This window comes from Drosophila virilis, chromosome 5, assembly GCF_030788295.1.
Source record: "Drosophila virilis strain 15010-1051.87 chromosome 5, Dvir_AGI_RSII-ME, whole genome shotgun sequence".
Taxonomy (NCBI): domain Eukaryota; kingdom Metazoa; phylum Arthropoda; class Insecta; order Diptera; family Drosophilidae; genus Drosophila; species Drosophila virilis.
Window position 1 is genome coordinate 11,351,360 of NC_091547.1, and position 25,412 is coordinate 11,376,771.

The 25,412-nt window shown below is 42.8% G+C and overlaps 1 protein-coding gene across 1 annotated transcript; it reads right to left on the reverse strand.

The window, feature by feature from the left end:
• Positions 1-6,590: 6,590 nt before the first annotated feature.
• Positions 6,591-18,696, reverse strand: Optix (optix). Its single transcript, XM_032436302.2, has 4 exons — positions 17,842-18,696; positions 15,846-15,964; positions 15,529-15,778; positions 6,591-8,063 (listed from the first exon to the last, which is right to left on the reverse strand). The coding sequence occupies exons 1-4, from the start codon at positions 18,126-18,128 to the stop codon at positions 7,274-7,276; spliced, it is 1,446 nt and encodes a 481-aa protein (XP_032292193.1). The 5' UTR covers positions 18,129-18,696; the 3' UTR covers positions 6,591-7,273.
• Positions 18,697-25,412: the final 6,716 nt, after the last annotated feature.

Consider the following 25,412-nt stretch of genomic DNA (forward strand, 5'->3'; position numbering starts at 1 on the left):
TTGTTGTAACGGATTTGTTGTGTTTGGCAAATCCGAAAAGCCAAAACGGCAACATACTTACGCAGAGGGTTGCTACACTGTGAGAAAAAACGCCCAACTAGACTCTGGTCGGAGCGCGTGAGAGCTCATGAAAGAGCTAGAGCTTGAAATGTAAAGAACATTTCCTTTTCAAATGCTCTTAAATTAAGCCTGAATTTCGATTGATTACAAAATGTATTCTTCACATCGAAAAGCTTCTAAATTAAGTAGGAAGTACTTGTACTTGTACTTACTTAATGTAAGTACAAAATGGCTTAGACTAAGTATCATGACCTTAAACTTTACTTAAAACCTTAACTACTCTTGATTCCTTAGATTTCTGAATTTTTTTAGGTAAAGTACACTTTATCTACTTGAAAGAGCGTTAAATCAAGTTTTTTAGTTTAAGTAAAAGCTAAATTAAAACAAGATTTTCTATACTTTCCATACTTCTTTGTAATTTTACAGTCTTCAATTTAGAATTTCGGATTATTTCTGTGATGGAAAATTGTTTTTCTTGAAATGCTTTCGGCTGTGATCAGATTTCTGATTTTCTAAAACTTTTCGCCCAGTGCACACACACTCTGCTACAAGGTCCGGCCAGTTGCTGCCCCCTCCCCCCTAGCACGCCCTGCGTGTAACCCAAATCTCGCCTGCGGGCAAACATCTTTATTAATTCATAATTCAATCGGGGCGCATGCACAATGCATGCTCCATATACACACACGCACACACATGTATATATATATATATAAATATATCAACTTTTCATTTTTTTTTGTTGTTCATTTTGGTTTCTGATTTGACTTCAATTTTCTTTAGAGCGCATCTCTTGTTTTTCGCTTTTGTGCCGTAATTTAATACGATTTTTCAATTTAATAATTTTTCAATTTTACAACAAAGCTCGGCTCGGCTCTGCGAAGAAGCAGCTGGATTCGGCACAATTTGAGTTGTCTGCGCGTTTGGCAAATGGGTCTAGCAATTGGTAAATTGCAAAGTCAATTTAGTTAAATTAGTTAAATTGGCCCAGAAAAAATGCCGCACTTAGCTTAGCTAACAAAAAGTAAATAGACTTGCAACTTGAAGGAAAAGCAAAGGCAGCTGCATAAACAATTGCAAATGAATGTGGCTGTTCGAGTCGAGACTGTACGACTGGCAGACACCCTGTACAACGCTCTTTATTGAGTGGAGCGGGCATTTCCAAAGGGAGAGGCTATACCAAAGGCAAATATGATTTGGCTGTGGTGTCTGTAGCTCCTAGGCTAACAATCGATATCTATCGATAAATATCGATGTTTATTAAATGTAGAGAGTTATTAAAATATGACTTTAGTCTGCGGATTATGTTTGGGTAATCGGCCAAATTATAAAACTCCAGCTTAAAAAATAATCGAGATAAGCTTGCAAAATCGATGCTGATTATTTATCGATTTTAGGTAAACGGGCGAAATTATCGAACTTGTGATGCGTATGATTTAAGAAAACTCAAAAGTCTAGTCTTACATATATGTAAGCCTTTAATCATTTTAATCATTCAGCTCCTATTAATATCGATAAATGCTTGCCAAATCGATACAGACAATTAATCGATTGTGGTTAAGTTATCGAACTTGATTTAAGCTATTTTAAATGCAGTTTCTATAATAATCGATATGTATATATAAATTGATTAATCGATATGATTTCAGGTAATGTTAATGTCAAGCTTATTGCGGACTGAGTGGACTCCCTTTATCGTTCGAACCAGTGTATTTCTGCATATTTGATGGATTCAAAAATGCTTTCTATTGACTGCAACATACACAACTACAACTCTATTGCATTCATCTTAAACAGGCTACAGGGTATGGAAACTATAAAACAATTTGCAATTTGTCTGGCCGCAATAATCGCCTGGCCAAGATCAGGGGTACGCAGATTTCGAAAACCATGTACCGTTTCCTTCTATTTCTATTTCTATTTCCATTTTATTTTATTTTCTTTTCTTTTTTTTTTTGGTTCCTTTCTGCCTAATCCGTTTGGAAAATCTGTAAATCCAGTCGCTGGCAAGAATAACAAACAGCGGAAATGTTTCAATCAGTTTGCTGAGTGCTTTTGTTCGGGCATCAGGCAGCAGGACGAGAGCCGAGCATTGAGGATTGAGGATGAGCAACCGCAATGGGCGAGTCCAGGGTCTGGAGCTCTTTAGCACGGATCGTCTTGTGCCCAATACCCAAATAACAGCCACAACAGCCACGCCTCATGTCGAACGCCTTTGTTTGGCTTGACGGGCGCAACAAAGACAGCATCTAGATAGATTGACAGAGATAGATATATAGAAAGAGAGAGAGAGAGAGAGAGAGAGGGAGAGCTGAGGGTTCCGTTTTGCCTTTTCAATGGTTTTATGAATTACGCATCGACGCCTGCCTCGGCGTACCTTTGCCTGCTTTGCACCTTTCGCCCGAATCTGACTCCTTGGGCGCAAATCTCATTAGACGCGCCGGCCAAGGTAACAATGCCACACGGCAGCGAGAAAGAGACAGTGAGAGAGAGAGAGAACGAGGGTGAGGGTGAGAGAATTTGGGTTTTCATTTTCATTTCGCTCGTATTTCAATTTGGATTTCTCCTGCTCAATGACAATTAAGACAAGTGTCAAATTATTTGTAACCATAAGCAGGCGCACGCACACGCCTTTCTTCTTCCTAATGAGCAGCACTTGCCACGCCCACTGGCCAGCGTCTGGCCCGCATCTAATCTCTAGTCGAGAAAAGGGTTTTTGCTTCGTGCGGCATGTGTGAAGTGTTTGCCTTGCGCATTTGCTGCTGCAAATATTGTGACAATGCTGAAAGTTCTTCTTCAATTTGTCACGCCAAATTATCATAATAATACCCACTGTTACCCGCCACCCGCCGTCCCACACTTTGCCCCTGCCCCCAACACCCCACTCCGGCCGGCAGGCCTTTAGCCTTTTGTTGCCTTATTGATTCTACGCCCTGTTGACCGCCAGAGTTCCACGGATGCCCGACCGGGCTGGAAGCTGTCTGGTTTTTGTGTGTTTGCTCAGGGAATTTGCATTGCCTCCCCCCCCCCCACCATGTACCCCACAAAATGCCCCGCCCGCCTGCCCCTCATCCGCCCGCGCGGGGCACATTCAACCCCAGAGGCATGCAACTCTTTACGTTTGGGTTTTTGTTCAAAATTTATTCAAAACGCGTTTGTCTATTTACAGTACATTTACGCACTTAATGATGGGGTTCATTTGTTCGCTGCCCCCTTCCACCCCCCGTCCGTCGTCCCCTCGTTCCATCCGTGCAACGACCTAAAGCTGAGCAAAAGATTTCCAGATGTGAGCATCGATAGGTAAACGGTGAGGGTATATCTGGGAATAGCAATGGGAGTCGGCAGTGGGAAACGTTATGTTAACGGAAGGCGCGAATTTTGTCTGCGAGTTTCTGTTGCTTTTAGTCAATATATGCGCGAAGCCAATAAGCTGGCACAGTGGAGCGAATCACATTAATTGGTTAGCAATTTATTTAACATTGCGCCATACTAAAGTGAGTCTCGTTTTCATAACTGATTTCCGACAAATTGAAAAGAATTTGAAAGCAATTTAATTTTACAAATTTATCGGGTAAATGAAAACTCTAACAAATACGTTTTCTATTACTTTGTAAAAGAGAAGCAATTTTAATATATATATAAACATAAGTTGTCTGTGGCTTAGTTTAATTTGGAATAATAAAAATAAGAATATTTAGAAAAACAAAATTTGCTAGATTTAAATAATATATGAAAGTCAAAGGAGATGGAATAGTAGAGCTTCCCTTTGTTAGACCAAAATGAATAACATGTATTTATACTCCATGCATATAATTTTCAGTCAACTAATTATTTCAACTTTCTTTCGTCTAAATTGTAGACAATACAACATCCAATTTAAAATATCTAAATATTTTGTGTCGACTAATAGCTATGCGACCCACTGTTGTGACAGGCGGGGGAGTTGCTGAGGCCGCATTTGAAGCTGGAGCTGGAGGTACGCTAAATAAATTGAGAGAAACCATTTGATGGCAAGTAGGGTGCATAAATTCAATTTTAAATGTGTAAACCTTGTTTCGCGGCCGATGTCGGCTTTCGAATTTTGTGGTTTAACTAATTGAGTCCCCTTGTAAATATGTAAATCGAAATAACCACCCAAAATGGCAGGACACAGCCGCGCTCGGCTCGTGCTGTCGCTTATTAATTTGATAGAAAAACAGTCGAAAAGACGTTGCAACACTTGAATGTTTGTTGTTTTAGCTGCTGCGAGTAAATTGCCTTGAAATGCGCTGGCAACATACGAGTGTAAAATTATTTAAGCGGCAACAGATGCCTTTTTTAGCCAGAAACAAAAAAAATGTATGCTACGAGTAGCTTATTAAAATGCATGACGAAATATCGATAAATCAATAAATCGAAAATGTCATCGCTCACATTAATCGACTGTCGACAGACTCCATTTAGAGTCAAGAGCAAAAGCTAGGCTAGGCTAATTAAAATGCATGACGAAATATCGATACGTCGATATATCGAAATTGTTATCGTTCACATTAATCGACAATCGACAGATTTCATTTCAAGAGCAAAAGCTAGGCTGGGCTTATTAAAAGGCATGCCGAAATATCGATAAATCAATAAATCGAAAATGTCATCGCTCACATTAATCGACTATCGACGGAGGCTGGGCTAGGCTAATCATAGTGCATGACGAACTATCAAAAATGTCATCTCTCACATTTAACGACTATCGCCAGATTTCATTTTGAGTCAAAAACAAAAGCTAGGCTAGGCTAATTAAAATGCATGACGAACTATCGAAACGGCCATCGCTCACATTTATCGACTATCGATTGCTGCATTTGGTGACGACAACAAAAACGTTAGAAGTGTGTGTGTGTGTGTGTGTGCTTTGCGGAGGTGAGGGGAAAATGAGGTCAAAAGTGTCACATCATGCTTAATGATGACGATGACGTTGCGAAGGAGACGGGGCGACGGGTCGACGGGGCGACGGCGCCGAAAACTAAAACTAGAGAAACGCCTGAAAGGCGAAAATTAACTGACAATGCGGCGTATACACAATATGCTGAGCCCAGCGCCAGCTACTGATAATTGCAGCGCTTTCAAGTGTCTGACTGGCTGACTGACTGACAACTTCCACATGGCTCGCTCACCTTGTAATTTGAGCCCAAAATTTGTTGCAAGAAGGAAGCACTTATCCAACTAGTCAGTCAGTCAGTCAGTCAGTCAGTCAGTCAGTCAGTCAGTCATCTAGGCGGTCTACCCCAACCCCTCCACCCAAACTGGAGCCAAGGCTGGCTGCGCTACAGATTATATCGCATATGCATATAGGTAAATTCTATATATATATATATATGTGGCACTAGCTGCTCTTCCAAATATGTTTCCCAGGGCACTCTTCCAGCCACATAATGACGATGATGATGCGTTGCATTTGTGTGTGAGTGACAGTGACGCGTCAGTTTTTGGTGGCCCGCCGACCTGCCTGCCTGGCTGCCGTCTGGCCGTAGACTCATTTATGGATGTTATGGACTGTTGGCCTGATCTCCCTGCGATCTGCTGTGTGTGTTTGCCCACCACACGGATATTTTCATAAGGCAGCTAAGTAAACCACTCAAGTAGGACATGTCATCGTTGGCGCCAGTGTTCAACCAAATGCCGACGACGAAAGGCACCTCTTACCATCTAAAATATGCCGAGGCTTTATTTCGCTGATATATGTACAATACAATATATATAGATATATATATAGATATACATTTTATTTTGCCTTTGATGTTGTTGTTTGTCTTGGCCTGTTGTTGCAGATGACTTCTGGAGCTGCATTTATGGCTCGCTGGCAGTCAACGTTTGTTGTTGTTTACACAGAAATTGATATTTTATTTCAAAATACAAACATATAACTTAAAGGAAATGCCAACTGCCGGAATAGCAGATAGATAGAGAGGGAGAGTGAGAGAGACAGAGAGAGAGTGGAAGAGATCATCGATTACAGAGAGAAGAATGAGAAGTTTAAGCTTGGATCAACTGTTGAGCTACATGAATTTAAAAAAGAGAAAAACTAAATCGGCATTCTTTTAGGATATGATGATAAAAAGCTTCGTTTACAGATTCCAATTGTGCTGAGCCGTAAAATATTCATTTCCATGACTCCTTAGATTTCCCGATCATTCAATTTTAGAAAACTTCTTTTTTTTATAAATTTCAAAAAATCTTTTCATTAGAACCCCTTGCAAATTTGAGGCTTGGCATTGCTTTCCTTGGTGAATAAATTTAAATGTATCTTTATTTGACGTAAAAACAAATGCAAATCTTGTATTTCACTTTAAGCTTTAATATATTTCAAGGCTAATCTTGTATGCTTAGAGTCTTCTTTTTGATTTGCAGTCAAAAATAGAATTTAAATTTTTCATTCTTGCAATATTCTTAAATAACATCAACATATGCTCATATTTTTAAAGACCCTTCTTCTCGCTTCCACCTGAAAAATCCAACCCCCATTTGAATAAAAAAAAGGCGCATTTCATATTTTCGGTAATGATTTAAATTCTTAACTGTTTCATTTCGTTTGTTTTATTTCTTTTTTTTGTATTTTTTATTTTTTAGTTGTTGTTTTTATTGCATTCTAAATGTATACGTAAGCACTATGATTTGCATACTTAAACTCTATTTACAAGTACGTACACACACAGAAATTAGAATGAAAAACTTGTTCAAATTTTCAGTTGATTTTGCTTAATTTTGTTGTTGCTGTTTTTCTTTTCAGTTTCCCAATTTGATTTTTATCGTATGCGTAAATCTTAAATAACTATCTTTGAAAAGTGTGCGACGATGTTTAATATATATATATAGTATATATATAGTATATGTCGATATCTCCTTAGCTGCAGCATATATATATATATATATATATATATGTATGTATGTATGTATGTACTGTGCATGTGTTAGGAAACAGGCCGTGACAGGATGCAGGATCTGACATGAAGTTGGCTGCGATTGTTGCGGCTGTTATTGCTATCGGGCGCTCGAGCTGCCCGAAGATGTGGCTTAAACGACGCATTTGACTTAAACTAAAAATTGAAACAATTCGATTAGCTGGGCCTTAGTGCAAGTGGGAGCGTTCGGAGCAGGAGCAGGAGCAGGAGCTGCTGGGCCAGGGACAGGGACTGTGCAGAGAAACCCTCGGGGCAAGGCCAACGCCTCAAACCCTCTGATATCATGTAATCTCGGGCGCGCTATGCTTCAGCTCGGGCGACGTGGAGAACGGCCTGTGCAGCAGCAGCTGGGCGCTGTGATGATAGCCCGTCGTCGTCGTGGTCGTGGTCGTATTGTTGCCGCTGCTGCTGATCTCGTGTGCCGCTCCAGCGCAGGCGGCCACGGCCGCCGCCGCGGCTGCCACCGCCGTCGAGTTGAGCTTCTCCGGCGAATTGATGCGCAGCTTGGGCGGCGGCGGCGGTGGCGCCACCACGCCGCACTCGACACTGTAGGCGGCCGCATAGGCCGGATGATGCAGATGCGGCGCACCGCCTGCGCTGCCGTTCAGCGCCAGCGGCTGCGGCAGCTGCGGATGCGGTCTGATGACAATCGGCTGTATGGGAAACTGTTGGGACATCTCCTTCAGGTTGCTAAAGCTTTGCAGGTAGCAGCCAGCATTGAACAAGCTGCTGGCCGCATCCAGCTTGAACGGTGGCAAACAGCCCGCCGGCAGCCCGCCAGCTCCTGCTCCGGCTGCAGCTCCATAGGCTGACGGCAACTGCGGCGGGGTGGGCGAGGGCAGGGCGCTGCTCAAGTCCCGCGGCTTGTCATCGTCCACGCTGAGGCTCTCCTCGTTGGCGCCGTTCGACATGCTGCCCGGACTGTGCTGCAGCTGCAGGCTGCTCGGCACCGGCGAGTGCGTGCCCAGCGATATATCCGAATCGGAGCTGTCCGAGGGTGTGGGCGAGGCGGCGCCATCCGCCCGACGGCTGCGGCAGCCCATGCCCGAGTTGTTCTGGTTGTGCTGAATGCTGTAATGAGGTGCAAAAGCGGTGTTTTGTTAGATATATATATATATTAATTTGTATAATTCTTAAATATGGGCTTCAATTAGATCAGTTCTTGTTAGAGGAAGAACTCCTTCAATGTTTAACTTTCGAATAATTTTCGTATGTTGCCAAGTTGCTGGCAGTTTTATCAAACTATCTATAAAACTGAGAAACCACTTGGCATAGAAACAGATGGACGTTTCAATTACATCTTCGAATGTATTATAGTAATATATGATAAACAAATGTAGATTGTATGTAAACCTCGACTGTTGAAATCTCCAGGTGTGCATATGCCTTTCTGTATACCCCGAACCCAAGGAATATGTGTACCATTGTTTGTGGAAGTGGGAAGCATCCCTGATTACACAAAGTGTATTTGTATATTCCTCTGTATGTTTAGCTTAAGATTTGAACTACAGATTCTCGTATATTATACGCAGAAAGAGTTTGTATTTCTCTCCGATATGTCTGCCCATGTTCATAATATCGATAAATATCGATTTTGAGAAATGTAAGGCTTAAGGCTGTTTAAAGTAGATGCACATTATAAATATTTTTCATTTCCTTCGAAATTGCAGGGAACTCATTTAAGGAGGTAGAGCTGGGGGATTATGCACTGAAATTTTCATAAAAATCAGTCTGTAAATAAATCAGTTAGTCAAGCTTGCATTTTCCCTTATGCTCCACTAAATCAGCGCCTCCATTTTCACGCTTCAGCTTGAACGTTAACTAGTTGATATTAATGATTGATCCATTATAAAGTCTATCCAAAGATACAAATATGCCAAAACTAGTATTAAAGCGTCTAATCGTTTATTTAGCCAAAGAGAATCCATAACAAATTGAAGTAATCCGAAAAAAAAGCTTCCTTAAATTGTGAATTGTGAGAGTTTTTTGTTTTTCATATTCCCAGTTATTAAATGAAAAGCGCCTCTTAAGTTAAGTTGTGTTAATTAGTGAATGTGGACAGCGTGTTGCATGTTGCACCGCGGGCACTCTGGCCACGCCCATTTGGCGGCTCATTTGTCGTTCGGCTCGGCAGGGGGCGGCTGGCAACAGGCAACAGGGAGCGGGCACATAAATCGGACGCAACTTTCACACATGCTTAAGACAAATTATCTGTGGCCAAAACAAAGGAGTGCCCCATGGACACACACACACACAAAGAGATGTCTTGATTAGAAGACGGTGGCAATGTCGGCATATTTATAGAGTCATCAGAGTGCGGTGTTCGCAGCTCGGTGCTCGGCCTGATATACATCATCATCTGCATCACGCCGCATGACGCCTGCACTGTCATAATTATCGGTTAGGATTCGCTCAACTTGCCGCAATTTGTTGACCCATCAGCATTAATAATGCCCCCGACTCCAGGCTCCAGACTCCACAGCCTCTGTCCTTTTGCGGCTCGTGTTGTGTGATTAATGATGCCTTGGCAATGCCGGGCAATCCGTCGCAGTCACAACTCGGCTGGAGCCGCGAAATGTATCTGCGGCTACCTTTTGGCTGTGGTTTTTTTTTCCTTCCTTTACTGATTGTTGCTGCTGGAAAATGGAATCGTTTAGTTGCCTAATGCGCCAACTTGATGGATTACCATTTACCACTTGACACTCTGGCCATTCCGCTGATGAATTACACATGGCACAGATCAAACGACTGCAGCTACCCGCTGCTGAGAGTTCGATTATAGCCCCATTAGATTATCAATCTTTATAATATTGTTTATATGGGAAAGCCGAAACAGTTTGCGGTGGGTCAAAACCACTGAAAATGGCCGCCAACCGTTGTGAAATTGTAGCCTTTAGCGGTAGCGATTACGCCTCAATGAAGCTCAGAGCCAGACCAAGGCAGAACCTTGTTGCTCCTGCGGTAATCCAGTCGAGAGCTCTGGCACGGGCGCTGCTGCTCCAAGGCCGTGTTTTCGCATGGCTTGAGCCAAAAACAAAAGGCTTGGAGCTGGCTACGCTGCAATATCATATATATATCTATATATATTTTCCAAACAATTGACTCCAGAGATCAGAGAGAGAGAGAGCCAAAGGGTTTGCCTGTCTGGGAATCTGATACTGTGGCACCTAACCGAAACCGAAATGACACGTATGTAATTACCCGCGTGGACACAACACAGGCTGAGTGACATTCACAGAGAGAGAGAGACAGAGCGAGAGAGAGCAAGAGAGAGAGAGAGAGAGAGAGGGAGGGGGATAGAGATAAGCCTCCACTGGTTACCCTGGTTGGTAACCTGAGCCCAGGCCCGAGACATTGAAATGCCTTAATCGGCTCACGTCAGAAGATTCGTGTATGCGTATTTGGTCGCTCCGGGATTGGGATTGTGAAAACTTATTCAGCTGCAAGAATGCCGGGTAATATGATCTGATCATAGGCCAAACTCAGCCAAAAAAAAAAGAGGAAAAAAGAAAGAGGTGTATATAACTCTTTCTCAAATTAAATACGGCTTTGAATTGTGAATGTAAATGAATATCGATTGGGATTAAAATTGATTTTCCGACTACGATTTATAGGGTATCCAATAATTTAAGCGGCAGTTAACTGTTTTCGTAATAACGAATATTGATACACTTTGAATGCACTTTTATCTAAACACTTTATCGATTGCAGGCGAAGTTCGTTTTGTTATCGTTTTATCGGTTGAATTAAAGTATAAAATCGATACATCGATTATTTTGTTGACACAAGCAATCGAATCTGAATAAAGCACAACGCTTTTGAGCAAGTGCGATTTGTCATATCTGTCCATCTGAACACATTTATCTCAGAACGTGTAAGAGCTTGAAACTTGAATTTAGGCCCTGCAGTACGATTTTCTATCCGATAACCGATAGCTTGCCCCGTTTCCAAGCAATCGATAAGAATCGATATCGATACCCTCTTTTCGACAAATTCTCCTATGTTTTAAGCTTTAGCTTCTTGAATAGAACATATACATATATCAAGTAACTTTCATATTATAGCTATCGCATAGAAGAGGCTTGCCCTAACCAACTCTTTCTTAATTTGTTTTCAATAACATCGACAAATCGATTTATTGACTCAAAAAATCGATACAGCATTAACTGCGTTTAACGTAATTTCTCTAAAGATTTAAAATATTTATCTAAGTGCAAGGTGTCATATTTAAATAGTTCTTTAGCGTTTCAGTTACAATCGTGCGGAAGTTCTTTGGCAGCAAATGCAAATTGAAGCGAAATGAATTCAGATTGAACGCATTTCGATAATTGTGTCATACAAATTGAAAGTTATAAATTGTGTAAATATTTAGACAGCAGTCGCAGTCGCAGTCGCAGTCGCAGTTGTCGCAGTAGCCGAGAAGTGCCCGAAAATCCCAGGGGTTCGAGCGCTTAAGTGGACCGAATAATGGGAGGAGATGGAGTGCCGGGCTGGGCCGGGCTAGGGGTGAGAGGTTTGGGGGGTATGGGGTGGGTTTTTATTTTGCGTGCCCGGCGCTAAACACAATCAACGTTTATTTTGTCCCTTTCTTTTTTTTTTTTTTTTTTTTTTTTGCTTCGATCTGTTGACAAACAGGATTTAAATTTGTACAATTTGAATATTTTGTTATCTTTTGCTCAGTTCCAGTTTCAGCTATTTGCACAGTTACTTTGCCAGCTTCTCGTTACACATTTCACTTGTCAACACACACACACACACACACACACACACACTCGTACACAATCACATTCACATCCGGTGTTCGACTCTCGAATGACTCTTACACTTTGTGCTCATTCTTTTTTATATATCTGATTGATTTCTTTAATACACTTTCTATGCGCTGCTGAAGTGGGCGAGGCTCGACAGGTCCGCCCGGCCTCTTCCTGCTCCTCCTCCTCCTCCTCCTGCCATTTGGCAGCTATAAATGCATTGTAACTTGTATCTTGTATCTTGTATCTCGTGTATATTTTTCTCACAAGCCACCGAAACGGTAGTTGCGCTGTGCAAACATCGTCGAGTATCTCACTCTGGCTTCGACTCTGTGCCCGGCTCTGGCTCTGGGCATGGGCATGGGCATGGGTATGGGTACTTATGGCGCTCGAGTGTGCCTGTCCGAACGCGCAGCCAAGTGGGCACTCGGATTTGGATATTGACAATGGCTGCAGCTTCTGACTGACTGACTGGCCCGCTGGCCGGCTGGCCGGCTGGAGATTCCACATATTTTCGTTAGAATTCGAGCTGTTCGGAAATCGATGAACAGCCTCTTGAGCTTTGGGGCCCAGTTCACAGGGTCAATCTGAGCTCTGCTCCCAGCCGAGGCGTCCTTCAATTTCTTTATGTTCCAGCCGCAGGTTCAGTTAATTTCTATTGCCACAAAACGTGTGTGCGTGTGTGTGTGTGCGAGTGTGTGTGTTCAATATTTTGATTGATCATTGACATTTACAACATATTTGTTGTGCGTGTTTATTTGTTGTTATTGCTGTTGTTATTCCCATTCATTTTTATTACACACTCTGGAAATCTTATTCCCATTTCAATTGCCGTTGATTTCATTTCTGGTCGCCTCTTGACAAATTGCTGTTGTCCCCCCTCGTCTGTTCACTGACACCCGCCCACTCTGGTGGGCTCCTACTTAATTTGGCCATGTGTGTGTGTGTGTGTGTGTTTGTGTTTGTGTTTGGGTGTATCTGTGTGTGGGTTGGGGCTTTAGTGGCTATCACGAACTCGCATTTCGTTTATGTAATTCACGCAATAAAATCATCTGTGTGGATTTTTTGAATTACCCGCCCCGCTTCTCTCCGCCCCGGCTGCCTCGTCTGGATCGTCCATCAAGTGGTGCTTTATAATTGAACGAACCCAAGTCTATGACTTGCTAATTGAATTAGCCAGAAGATGAACAAACCAAAACTTAACAGTTGCTCCCATCAATTATCTAATTTCAACATTTATTTGAGTTACGCGAAGTTTTAATTAAAATTCGTCTAAGCTTGATTTCTCTAGATATTGCTTCAAGCTAGCTTCAGTAAGTAGATCAATTAAATTATATTTCTTTAAAAAAATAGAAAACGTCTTAATTTAAGTTCGTTTAGTAGCCCATTTTATGAGTTCAACCTAGGCAAAAGACTTTCATAATTTCAATAGTTAAATATCTATGTATATATATAAATTATTGTGAATGAAGCCAGTCGAAATTTTAATCTTTTCTATTTAAGGGAGAGAGAGAGAGAGAGTAAAGAGTAAAAAAAAGCTCAAGGTAACTTAAAATTTTAAATGAAAATGTCTAAAGAAGTCTATATAGTAATAAGAGGGACAATTCTTGCCTAGCCCATCGGACGGCAAGTGTTCAATACTATATTGTAGTCTGATGCTGACAGGAGTATTATTTTATGCTTTACAAAATGCTGTCGAGATAAAATATAAAAATAATATATTTCTAGCCTCTACAAGGCTAGAAAATACTTAAAAACATTCCTATTAGACCAAAAATCGTGTGATATAGTGAAACAAAGTGATTTTGGAGGAAAATACTGAACAATTGAGTTAAGCTATCTGAGATGGTATTAAACTGTGACTAGGGAAATATATGAATGAGGCAAGGGATTGCCAGCGATTATATTATCCAGTACCTGGCTTAAAGCTAAGCCCCTCTTGCAAGTGCCCCCCCCCCCCCTTTCCAATTTGTAATGCCTTACTTTTGTATTTTAGCCCACAGAGCATGACCAAATTTTGTTGCTCAACTGTAGCTAACATTTTCATAGTTAATATCTTAATAACTCAATTTCGGAAGCTGTGCGCCTTTCTAATGCCTCTGCTGTCTAGTTGCTCGTTTGATTGATTTACCAACTCGGAGCAAAGAAGAAAAAAGCAGAACGAGATGAAGAAAACTCCATAAATAAAGTGTATATCGTCCGGCTACTACGTTGAAAGAGTCTGCGCTCAAGTGCAGTAGCAAAAATGTTAACAATTTTTCAGCACTCGATGCTTGAAAAGTCAGCGCCTGTTACTTGCTCCATCTCGCTCGCTCTCACTTGCCTCGCTCTCTCTCGCCCTCGCCCTCTCTCTCACATACTTTTGTCTGGGCTCCGGTTAGAATGTCTGAGTTGAGTCGCTCGCAAAAGCTGTTGCTCATCATTATTGCCGGCGCTGTCGATGTGGATGCTGATGACTGACTGACTGACTGACTGACTGACTGACTGACTGACTGACTGATTGACTGACTGATTGACTGACTGATTGTCTGTCTGGCGTATGCACGGCTTTTAATTTCATATTTCTTATATCATTTTTTATTGTTATTTATTTCTTGTTTTTGTTGTTCTTGTCTCTGCCGGCTTTTTTTTTGTCTTCTTTGGCCTGCCTAATAGCACGATGACTACACGAGAGCCCAAAAACTCGAAATCCGACTCGAGCTCAAACTAGGAGTCGCTGGTGAAGGCTGTGTTGGAGTCGGAGTCGGAGTCGCAGATGGAGTTGTAATGGTCGCTGGCGTGTGTATCCGTTGCCGCTGCTAACTTTACAAGGCGAAATAATCGCCATCATTTTAACTAATGACCCGCTCCGAAAGGCGCTTGCCTGACTGACTGGCTGACTGGCTGGCTGGCTGGCTGGCTGACTGGCTGACTGACTGTCTTCCTTCCTCTTCTTCTTGGCGCTTTGTGCAGATTCATTCAGTGCGAGCTGGCGAGCTCCTAACTTAATAAACACGGCTGCGGCTTCAACCTGCAAGTTTTCTAAAGAATGCCAAAATGTTGTCGGCAGCAGCCATATGCTTGTCTGTCAGGCGGATGGTAAGGGAGGAGGGGGCTGGGTGGCGAGTTCAAAGGGGAGTGGGGAGGGGGTTGGCTGTACAGCAGGTAGAAGCAACTTGAAATATTTGCGCATCTGCAGGAGCAGCGCGCACTTGAAGATCGTCGCTGGGGCTTACGGCTTTCTGCCGTGTCATTCCACTTAACTTGCCATCTTTCACTTGGCCGTGGACGACGCGGAGATCTTCTTCATTTCAACTTCGCGCGAATTGGTCGAGTTTTTTTTACTTCTTCTATACAGCTCGTTTTTTTTTTTTTTTTTTAGCTGTTGTTGCCCCTCTTAAGCGAAGCAAGAGCTGCGCTTACATTGTTTTTTGTAACTCCGCAGCTGCTGGCGTTGTCATCGTCGGCGGTCATTTTAATGTGGCCAAAACCGACGACCGCAACAAACGGCAGAAATTGAGAACGCTTCGATGGATGTCGCCGCCGCCGACTACGTCGACATCGGCACCGATCAATGAAATGGAAATGGCACGCAAACGCCACAGCACAGGGCACCCGCTGCTGCTGCTGCTCCTGTATGAGAGAGATTCCCGCATCCACTTCCACTTGGATGCGGCTAGATATCAGTTTACGCTTTCGTATGGCCAGCAGCGGCAGCAGCGGCAGCTCGGATTACACTGGAAGCTGTGCTTAGGTGGTTCGCCTATGCCTAATGATGATGCAGTGAAGCATTTGACACAACTTACCGATTCTTGGCAGCAGCGGCGCGATCGCGTTGACGTCGATTCTTGAACCAATTGCCCACTTGCGTGGGATTCAGGCCGGTGGCCTTGGCCAGTTCGCGTTTCTTGGTTGGATTCGGATAGGGATCCTGTAGGTACCATTCGCGCAGCAAACTTCTCGTGCGCTCCTTGAAACAGTGCGTCTTCTGCTCACCATCCCAAATGGTCGGCGGCAGCGGAAACTTTTTGCGTACGCGATATTTGTCAACGGGACCTGCAACCAGTTAGGGCATATATATATATATAGATATATAATATATAGATGTGCAATTTGGACTCACCCAGGGAGCGGCCGCGCAGCTTCTCAGCCTCAATGTAGTGCGCCTCCAGCCACATGGCCTGCAGCTTGCCATAGGACGCCTTTGTAAATTTATGATTCTCTATTATTGCATATAGTTCCCTGTGCAAAAAAAAGTACAAAATATTAGACATAATCTATATATAACTATATATATAAATATATATGGTAACAGTCAAGTGTTGGCAACCCTTAAGGGCGGCAACAACCCTGGGATTTTCCATTCCGGCTGTCAAATATCCTGCTGTGCTTTGGTTAATGGACTTGTAGCCCAAGCTCAGCATAATTTTTTTTTATATGTATTTGGAAACAATTTCATAAGCATTCATTGACTGTCGCTGACAGTTAAATTCAACAAATTGTTTTAATTGGAAGTCATTTATTTATGCAGCTTCAAGCAATCAAATCACTTGCTCGCTTTGGATTATATCTGGATTATAGATGAATCAATCGATAGCGTGTGGAATATAGAAACGGAGATTGATCGCATTATATATATGTGTCTATATAGTGCCCAGAACTGAGTCCAAATGCAATGGAATAATATCATATATATGCCATAAGGATAAGCAGAGATTCAAAATGAGCTGAGGCTATCAGGGATTCAGATTGGGGCGAAAGTTTTTGAACTAGTCCGAGGCTTATCGCGATAATATCATAGATTATATGATATATATCATAGATTATATATATAATTTATATTTAAATAAATATGTATATGTATTAATAGGATTCAGCGCAAGCTTCTTGTCAAATTCAAATTAAGTTTCGCAATTGAAACCGAAAAGTCTTACAGAAAATATCGCAACTTAATTTAAGCAACAACAAACTTTAACTTGTCAAATGCCAAACTTGTTTTAAGCGCACATTAAAACTAGCTGAGCCTGCTTAAATTAACTTTTAAAACTTCCTATGCCTATATTATTTTAGTTAAGTAAAGCTTTAAAAGATTTCGTGTGTGTTAAAAAAAAAAAAGCACTTAGCACGCATTTCCCAACGCTTTGAATATTCTTGGCGACTCTGAAAGCGCAGCTTAAGCTGCAGTTAACATTTAGACATGCATGTTAAATGCTTGAAGCACATTACTCAACGGTTCTCTGTCAGTTTGTCAGCTGTCATAACCAATATATCAAACTTGACTCGGGCTCTAATGAAACGTTTAACCGTAGTGTGTTGTATTTGTTTAATGATATCTCAAAGATGGTGAGTGGAGCAGAGACGTGTTTGTCCACTTGTTAATAACCTGATCTTGTGACAAGTACAGTATATTGCATTATAGACTTGTGTATCTATGACTAGCCAAAGTAGTTTGTCAATCAGAGCCGTTAATTGCAGACACATCTGAATACAGATGTGCAATTTACATGGGTCATTCGTGTGGGAAACTCTAGGATCGAAGCAGTTCTTGGTTCTCGAGCTAATCTGAAGTTGGTTTAACTGGAAGATAGGCTTTCAAATGGCTTCAATGAACTGTTTCCGGCAAATTTAAATGCCCATTTTTTGTTGTAGTTTTGAAATTTGAGAATTTATGCAAAACCTTCCGCGGAGAGGAAGCTCGAAGCACACTCCTATATGGATCGTGAGGGCCTCATCAGATCAGGATTTCGGTTTGCCATTGTTCGCTCGGTGTTTTATTAATCAAAATCTGCTGCCGTCTGCGATGTCTGTTTTGTTTGGCCTCAACAAATGAGTTCTTTAATTAGTAAATTAATGCCATTGTTTATTAATTTACGGAGCTCATTGTGTGCTCTTATTACGTGTCCAAACGCACACACAGACAGACAAAGCTTAAACTATCGAATAACCAAATGTGCTCTAACCCAACCCCTGGGCCCTGTCTCCCGGCCAGCTCGAGTCGAGGTTAATCAGAGCTGTTATTTGAGCCGTGAGCTTACGTTATTTTGTCCCCCAGTCGGTTTGGCTAAATGGCAATTTGTGTGTGAGTGTGTGTGTGTGTGTGTGTGGAGCATCTCGCCTACCTGAAGTTACCGACATGATAGGCGACAACTGCCCGGGCCCGGAGCACCGCCTCGCAGTTGAGTATCTCGTGCATGTTGGGCAATGCCACCGGCAAACTCCATAGGAAACGTGCCAGACGCTCGATATCGCCCGAATCTTCCAATGTCTTGCATACGATCTCCACCTGGGCGGCGGAGAAGGCGAGCGTCGGCACCGCCAATATCGGACTGGGTGCTATAATCTGATGGTGTGTGGGCGAGAATGTCTCTGAGGGCGGCTGTTTGCCCTCCGTCGGTCCAACGGCCATTTTATGCGTTGAATCCACTGTGAACTAATTCGCATACTATTCCCAACCAAAGCGAATCAATTTTGCAGCGAGCACTCAATTTAAAACCGCACACAATTTGTATATATCTATTTATAACGATCACAGTCACTAGATCTCTCTTTCTCTAAATATATATTTTTATATATAATTATATATATATCTGTTTAGCACGTTTTTTAAGCTGATTAGCTGGGCATATTGGGAGGATCGTTCACGCGCGACGCTTTGGGGAATCCTTGATGCCCACGATACCCGACCGACAACAACGAATGTGCAACTGGCTGCGGCTGCGGCGGCTGCTGATCCAAATCCGGATTGCGTTCGCACTGAGAGCTAGCTGGGGCGTGCTATGGATATAACCAGGCGAGCGAGCCAACCAAACGTACAACCGAGCGCACAAAAAATACGTCAAATAATGGTCTTGTAACTGAGCTGCCTACTATGCGATGGACGACGACGGCGACGGCGACGACGACGGCGACGGCGTTGGTTACGATGGCAACGGCAACGGCAACGCACAACAATGACGCGCCACAGATACAGATACTCTGGCAGCAACAGAGCCAGCAGCAGCAGCAGCAGCTACCAGCTAGCAGCTACTGCTGCCAGCTGCCAGATACAGATACAGCTACAAATACAGCTACAGAAACGAGTTGCCACACACACACGCACACTGTAACAGATACGGATACTGAAACACCACCATACCAGGGCAGAGGCTGTTGGGTAGGCGTTCCTGGGGCACTAAACATGCACTGCGCTGAGTGGCCTGCCCGATTCTGTCAGCCAGTGTGTAGCTAGTCGTCTCGCTCTAACATGCAGGCAGGGCAGGCAGCTGGCTGTCTGACTGTCTCGCTCGCGCGGCGGCATTGCGGCTGCGGTGGTAGTCAGCCCCGGTTGCGTTTAAATGAAATGTATATAAGCCCTACTACACATGCATGCACACATACACACACACACACACACACAGGCATGCATGAATACATACAGTTGCAATTGCAAGGGAGCTCGCTCAGGGGTTGGGGTAAGGGTGATGAGTGAGGCAGCAGCTCGTTGATATTTTTGATAAAGAAATCAAATAAAGCGGCAGCAACGGGAACAGCAGCAGCAGCAGCAGCACCACCACCACCCAGCTGCACAGTGGTTCGAATCTATTGCTAATAAATGTGAGTCCCTATTGAAGTGTAACACATCTATTTACTTAGGCGTCAAACTATTTGCTTTCGAGATAGACTAAACAAAATATTGTCTTTAACGCAAGGTGTAATTGGTTTATAATGCTTACATCAATAATTAATTCGGATAAACAGTTTTTGTTAGGGAAAACTTTCAAATAATTACGGCAACACTCTAACAAATAGCTCAAATTAAGATAAAATTTGTATTATTCTTGAGTTTAGAAATTGTCTACTTTTAAATTTCTAGAATACGAAAGTTGTTTCCTTCACAAATCAATTTGTTAATTATAAAAAGAAGTAGAAGCTCTCCAAATTCTATATAATACATTTTTAAAATTTTAAAAAGTTTTATCTGTAGTTATTTCTAATAAGAAGTAAGAGCTCTCAAAATTCTACAATAAATAATAATAATTAATAATATAAAACTAATCCTCAAACTTATGAAATGTTAAATCTTAAGCTTTAATCACTTTTGGCAACTTTTCGCAACTTTTCGCCCACTGTCATGTTAACATATTGTATAAGTGTAGCAAAATGTTTGATATTATGTGGCCGCGGCCGGGTTCGGGGCTCTGACTGCGTCTCTGCTGCGAAATCAACCCAATCTAACCCAGCTAACCCCTAAATCCGGGCCGAATACGAAATTCAGGTTTCATTTTAGCAAAAGAAAAAGCCACGAAAGAAAAGCAAAGCGAAAAAGTAAAGAAAAACTTTTGATTATGCCGTCAAATAAGGGAAATATTTACAAGCGCGGTTTGCCAGCGCAATAGCCGGATGGGTAGGGTGCAGGGGGAGTGCACCATTAGGGGTACTCACTACCCACTAACCAGTACCCACTGTGCCGTAAGGTTCGCGCCTTGTGGAGAGTGTTAACAGATTAGTTGTTTACATGCCGCAAGTAAATGAGTTTTCAAATTGCCGCCATGCAGAGGCGTGCCCGTAACCGTGTCCGTGCCCATGACCATGTCCATGCCACAAAAACCAGCCCGCGATCCGCGACCCGCTGCCCCTGGAGCTGCTGTACATATGTATTCGCCATTGACACAACGCCGCCATAGCCATGTATATATATACATATATATATATACATATATATATAGGGGCATGTAACCATATTGGCAGAGGTTGAGCCCAGTGCCATTGCCGTATCCGTGTCCGTGTCCGTGTCCGTGTCCGTATCTCGTTCGGGCCGCATTGCACGAGGCTTTTGTATCTGAAACCGGTGTCGGTGGTGCAGCTGGCTGTTGCCGCTGCTTGGCTCTTGTTAAATCTGAACGATGACTTTTTGAGTAGTTGGTTGAGCATTTAGGATAATTGCATTACGAGAGGCTTCGTGCCAACTACGGCTACTGATTGCGATTGTGTCGCAACAACAATAACAGCAACAACAACAGCTACAACAACATCTGCTCGCCTGCAGATACATTCACATTAGACACTCAGATACAAAATCCGCGATAGCGTATAGGCACTGCGCCAGCTCCCACAGCACACACTTATGAGCCGGCTCTGGACATGCGGACATGCCTCCTCCTGTGGCTCTGTGCACTCATTATAGTATCTATCATCTGTTATATTATGCGCCGTCGCGTTTTGTTATGGCATCGATAAATGTTTCGGGCCATGCAGCTGATGGACAGATAAGCGCCATGAACTGTTAGTTAAATTAAAGCCGCAACGAAATACATTTTCCATTTTCAAGAAGCAGAAAGAAAATATCTCTCTGGTATTCCCAGCTAAGTTATAATACAATCTTTGACAATAAATCTTTACTAAAGGAGCTTCGCGTTAAATTTCCATCAATTTTAGCAGACTTTAAATAAGGCTAGAATATTTTATTCATATAATATTCTTGATTTACTTCATTCGAACTTGGGCCACGCCCGTTTGTCCGGCAGATCGTTTGTATGACTAAAACGATCTCAGAAACTATAAGGGCAAGAGACTAAACATTTGGAATATAAGATATTTCAGATATTTATGATATAATCAAGTCTATCTTCACTTCGGAAAAGCTTTCGCATTACCTCAAAGTGGAAGATACTTTGAATCTAGACAGTCTTGTTTATTTCCTCTTAATATAATCATCATAATAATAATAATATTAATAATAATCATACGAATATCAATTAATATTAAAATTAATAATACTTATAGACTACATATTTATATGTTTAAGTAAATTATAAGATGGAACTTCTTATTTATACACTGTTACACGGAAAGTAGATTTATAACACAAATTTGGATAGCTGTCGAGCACACCTGCTACCACCTCGGATTACATCAGATGGGAAAGCAATAAAGCTACCCAAGACCCATCGGAGCGGTACAAGTCATAATATGCCAGCTTGAGTTGAGACTGAGTTCCGCCCTTGAACTTGAAGTTTAGACAAAAAGCAATCTCAATTCCATTCGAATTGCCTAACGAAGCATTAATTATTGGTTCTTCTTAGTTGTCTGATGTGATGTTTATTGTTGCCGTTGTCGCCTGGGGCGCTAATCAAAATATTCAACTGCAAATTCGTAGCCAAATGTAACTCAAACTGTGTCACTGGCCCAATCAAATCATGCGCCCAGTGGTCCATTAAATGACAAAATGTGCGCTCGCGTGCTTCGATATACCGTGGAGGGGGGGCGGGCGGGCGGCCAACACGCCCACTTTTGCAGAGATGATAGCCAATGTACAAAAGGCTGAAAATGTAATTAGGCCAAATGTGTGTGTGCCGAGTGCCGTTATGCCTGTGAAATCACATTTTGCAAAAACAATTAAAAGGCAATTAAAAGTGTTTTCATGAGCGCTTCGTTGAGCTTTAATGGGCACGAGAAGGGGTGTGTCGTCTGGTCAGGGGGAGGCGGGGAGGGGGGTTTCTCTGTTTTTGCCAACCGCAATACGAACAAAAGTTGCGCACCCAAAACGCAAAACGAGCCAACGAACCGTTTTAATAAACTGAAAGAATGTTTTTATCATGGCTTTGTTGGTAACACGCCCGCGGCCAGGAACTCAAATTTTGGCCCGAATATCCAGCCAGAAAAGGACGAGTCCCCACATATGCTGTCTGCAAAGGGGTATTAGCAGTCTGGCGACAACTCCGGCCAGATAAATTATATAGTATATATATATTCTTGCATCGGTCATCTAGCAAAACTCTTAGCTCAATAGTTACAATTGAAAGAATCGCAAAGTCTCTACAAAAGTCTGCAAGGGTATTTAGTATGCGGCTTTTTCGTGAATGCTGCTCGATCTTCTTCTTCGTCTTCTTTCTCTTTAGCCCCCTGCCACAAATAACGCTGCAATCGCCCCTAGTCAAAGTTGTTGTTGGCTTTGTGTTGCTTTTGCGACTCAATTTGTTTTAGATAATTTAATCTGATCTCATGTACCTGAATATTTATATGTTATGCGAACAGTTTACAGGGGAAGGTCTAGTGTGGGTGGCATGAGTGGGGAGGGGGGCAGTCGGCTGTGGGGTGGTGAAGGGATGGTGTGTCTGGCTTGTACCCGCATCCAGTGGGTAAATGCGACAATAAATTGTGAATGTCGACACCTTCATGTCAAGCGCTGACAGGTCACACACACGCACACACACACACACACACACACACCTAGCTGGACCTCTGGAGTTCCAATTTAAAAGACCACAAAAAGGAAAATTGAAAATAAAATAAAATTCAATGTGATATATATTTATAATATATTTGTGTACGACAAAAGGGATCAAAATTCAATTTAAACGTTACACAAATCGCTTTTCTCTGCCAACGATTCAATTGTTGTTGTTGTTGTTGTTGCTGTTGTTGTGGCTAAGACCTCAAGTTTTATGGCCTGGTTGTATGTTGGTTCGTTAGCCCTTTTGAAGATTTTCACGAAATATCTGCGAAAAATGCGAAGCAAGCAACGGCTGGTAATTAAAAGTTTTGTCGTTGGCAAATATTTAATATTTTAATTTATACGCAATTTAATAAATCGTCAAATATCAAAAACCGGACGCGCCGTGGCGCACTGATTGAAAAATACGCGTATTCCTAAGAGAAATAACAAGTCGGAGCGGTGTCGTGACTGCTCGACCAGTGGGATACCCTGTTTGGCAGTTAGTATTAAGTAGACATGTTTCAGTTTTGATTAATTGCCTTAAATATGCTCTAAATTTATTGGCAATATTAAGACAGGTTGGTGCATTAAAGCTGCTCGCCTAAATGATACCCTGTAGTCAGCTTTAGGGCATGCTTTAGCATTGTCATGCTTAAGATCAATTTGAAATATATAAATTAAATATTATTATGTTCGGAAATAGTCAGTATATAGGGTAGATAGACATACATGTTAAATTACTTAAAAAGGAAGCTCCCAATTTAGATGTGCGTAAGTTAAAATATGGTCTGGTTCGATATGGGATCGTATCATATAACCTGCTCTTCTTCTGTTGGGCAAATAGATTCACTAACGTCCAAATTCGAGCTTATTTGAACTGCTCTATTTTGTACAGGGTATACAAATCAGAATAGCTTCATAAAGGCGCGCCAAACCGAGCCGGGAGCTGCGATCACCAATTGCATCGATGATGCGATGATGATGAAAGATCGGCGCTGTGGCCAGGCATTCGTTTAATTTACATCGTTCTCTGTTTGGCCGCCAGACTGCGCCGGCGTTTAGAGTAGGAGCCGAAGCTGGAGCAGAAGCAGGCAGTAGGAGCTGCAGCTGGAGCAGGCAGAGGTTGAGCGAGTGGGAGAGGAAGAGAGGTAGGCAGTCGCATATTTGTGTTGTTTCTGCGGCTGTTGGTGCGATTGGGCTGCATTCCATAGTCATAAGGCTCCAGAGGAATGCCTTTGGGCATTAGGTTGTCCCAACAATGTGAGCAATGCACGGCAAATGTATTGAGCTGCATTTAATAATTATGCCGCGCAGAAGGAGCACAAGCAGCAGGATGAGAAGGACGAGGAGCAGAGAACGAGTCTCCTTAATAAAGATGACAACGACCATGATGATGATGATGATGCTGATGATGCTGATGATGCTGATGATGATGAGGGCTAAGAACAGAGTCGCATTTGGTGATTTTTCGGCTGCTCGCCTAATGGAAATGTCAGAGGCTCAGTGTCAGCTGCGCGCCCAGAGCCATCCGGAGGCGAACATTTGGCTGGGACATTTTCGGGGCTACTGTGCGGCTGTTGCGCATATTAATCAGATCGTGCCCATCCACAGCAGCAGCAGGAGCAGCACGATCCACACAGATACTCACACAAGCTGAGAACTGGCAAGTGATACGCGGCACGAAACATGCGTGAAATCTGCAAGATTAGGCTGTGTGTGTGTGCGGAGTGTGTGTTGTGTGTGTGTTGTGTCTGAGCCTGTCGTTGACCAGTTGCCAGGCCTGTTGTTGTTGTTGTTGTTGGTGAACTTGCCACGCAAAAAGTGTGAAATTGTCGACTACTGTTGCATGCGGCAAGAAGGCAACAGGCAGCCGAGCAGCGGGCAGCTTGCAACGTGCAGCCGGACCAGGTAAGCGAGGCAAACTGGACGACTGCAGCATTAATTAAGTCATTAACACCAATCACAGAGTGGGCAACTGTTCAGCCGGGACAGCCGGGCAACAATATCGAATTTGCCATTTTTGGTCAAAATTATCTGTTTTGCGGTCTGGGCCAACGATACTGTTGCCAATAAAATATCAATTATGCGTTTCGCAATCGGTGCGCCCCCAGAGAGCCAGCTCTCCAAACTGGGCAAGTCCTGAGCTCGACTAAGAGTCAACTATCCCACGGTCTCGCGGCTAATGGCAGAACAAATAGGTTTTGCATAACAAGCGCTAACTGGTTAATTGCCGGCGATTACTTTACAAATCAGACTTTTTAGCCGTGTGTAACTGGGCCTTATTACGCCTGAGATTGGGTTAACTGGTGCTAAAATGCCTGATTATGCAGCGCACATTTCATGTAATTACAACGAGCGGCACTTTCGCCTCTTGCATCTCTTGAGCAAAACAGAGCAACATATTGCCCCCACTTGGCTACGTTGTTTTCCCCCTCTCTTCACCCCACTCTCTACTCACCGCGCCCCCTTCCCGCTGCCCCTTCTGATAGGTAGTGT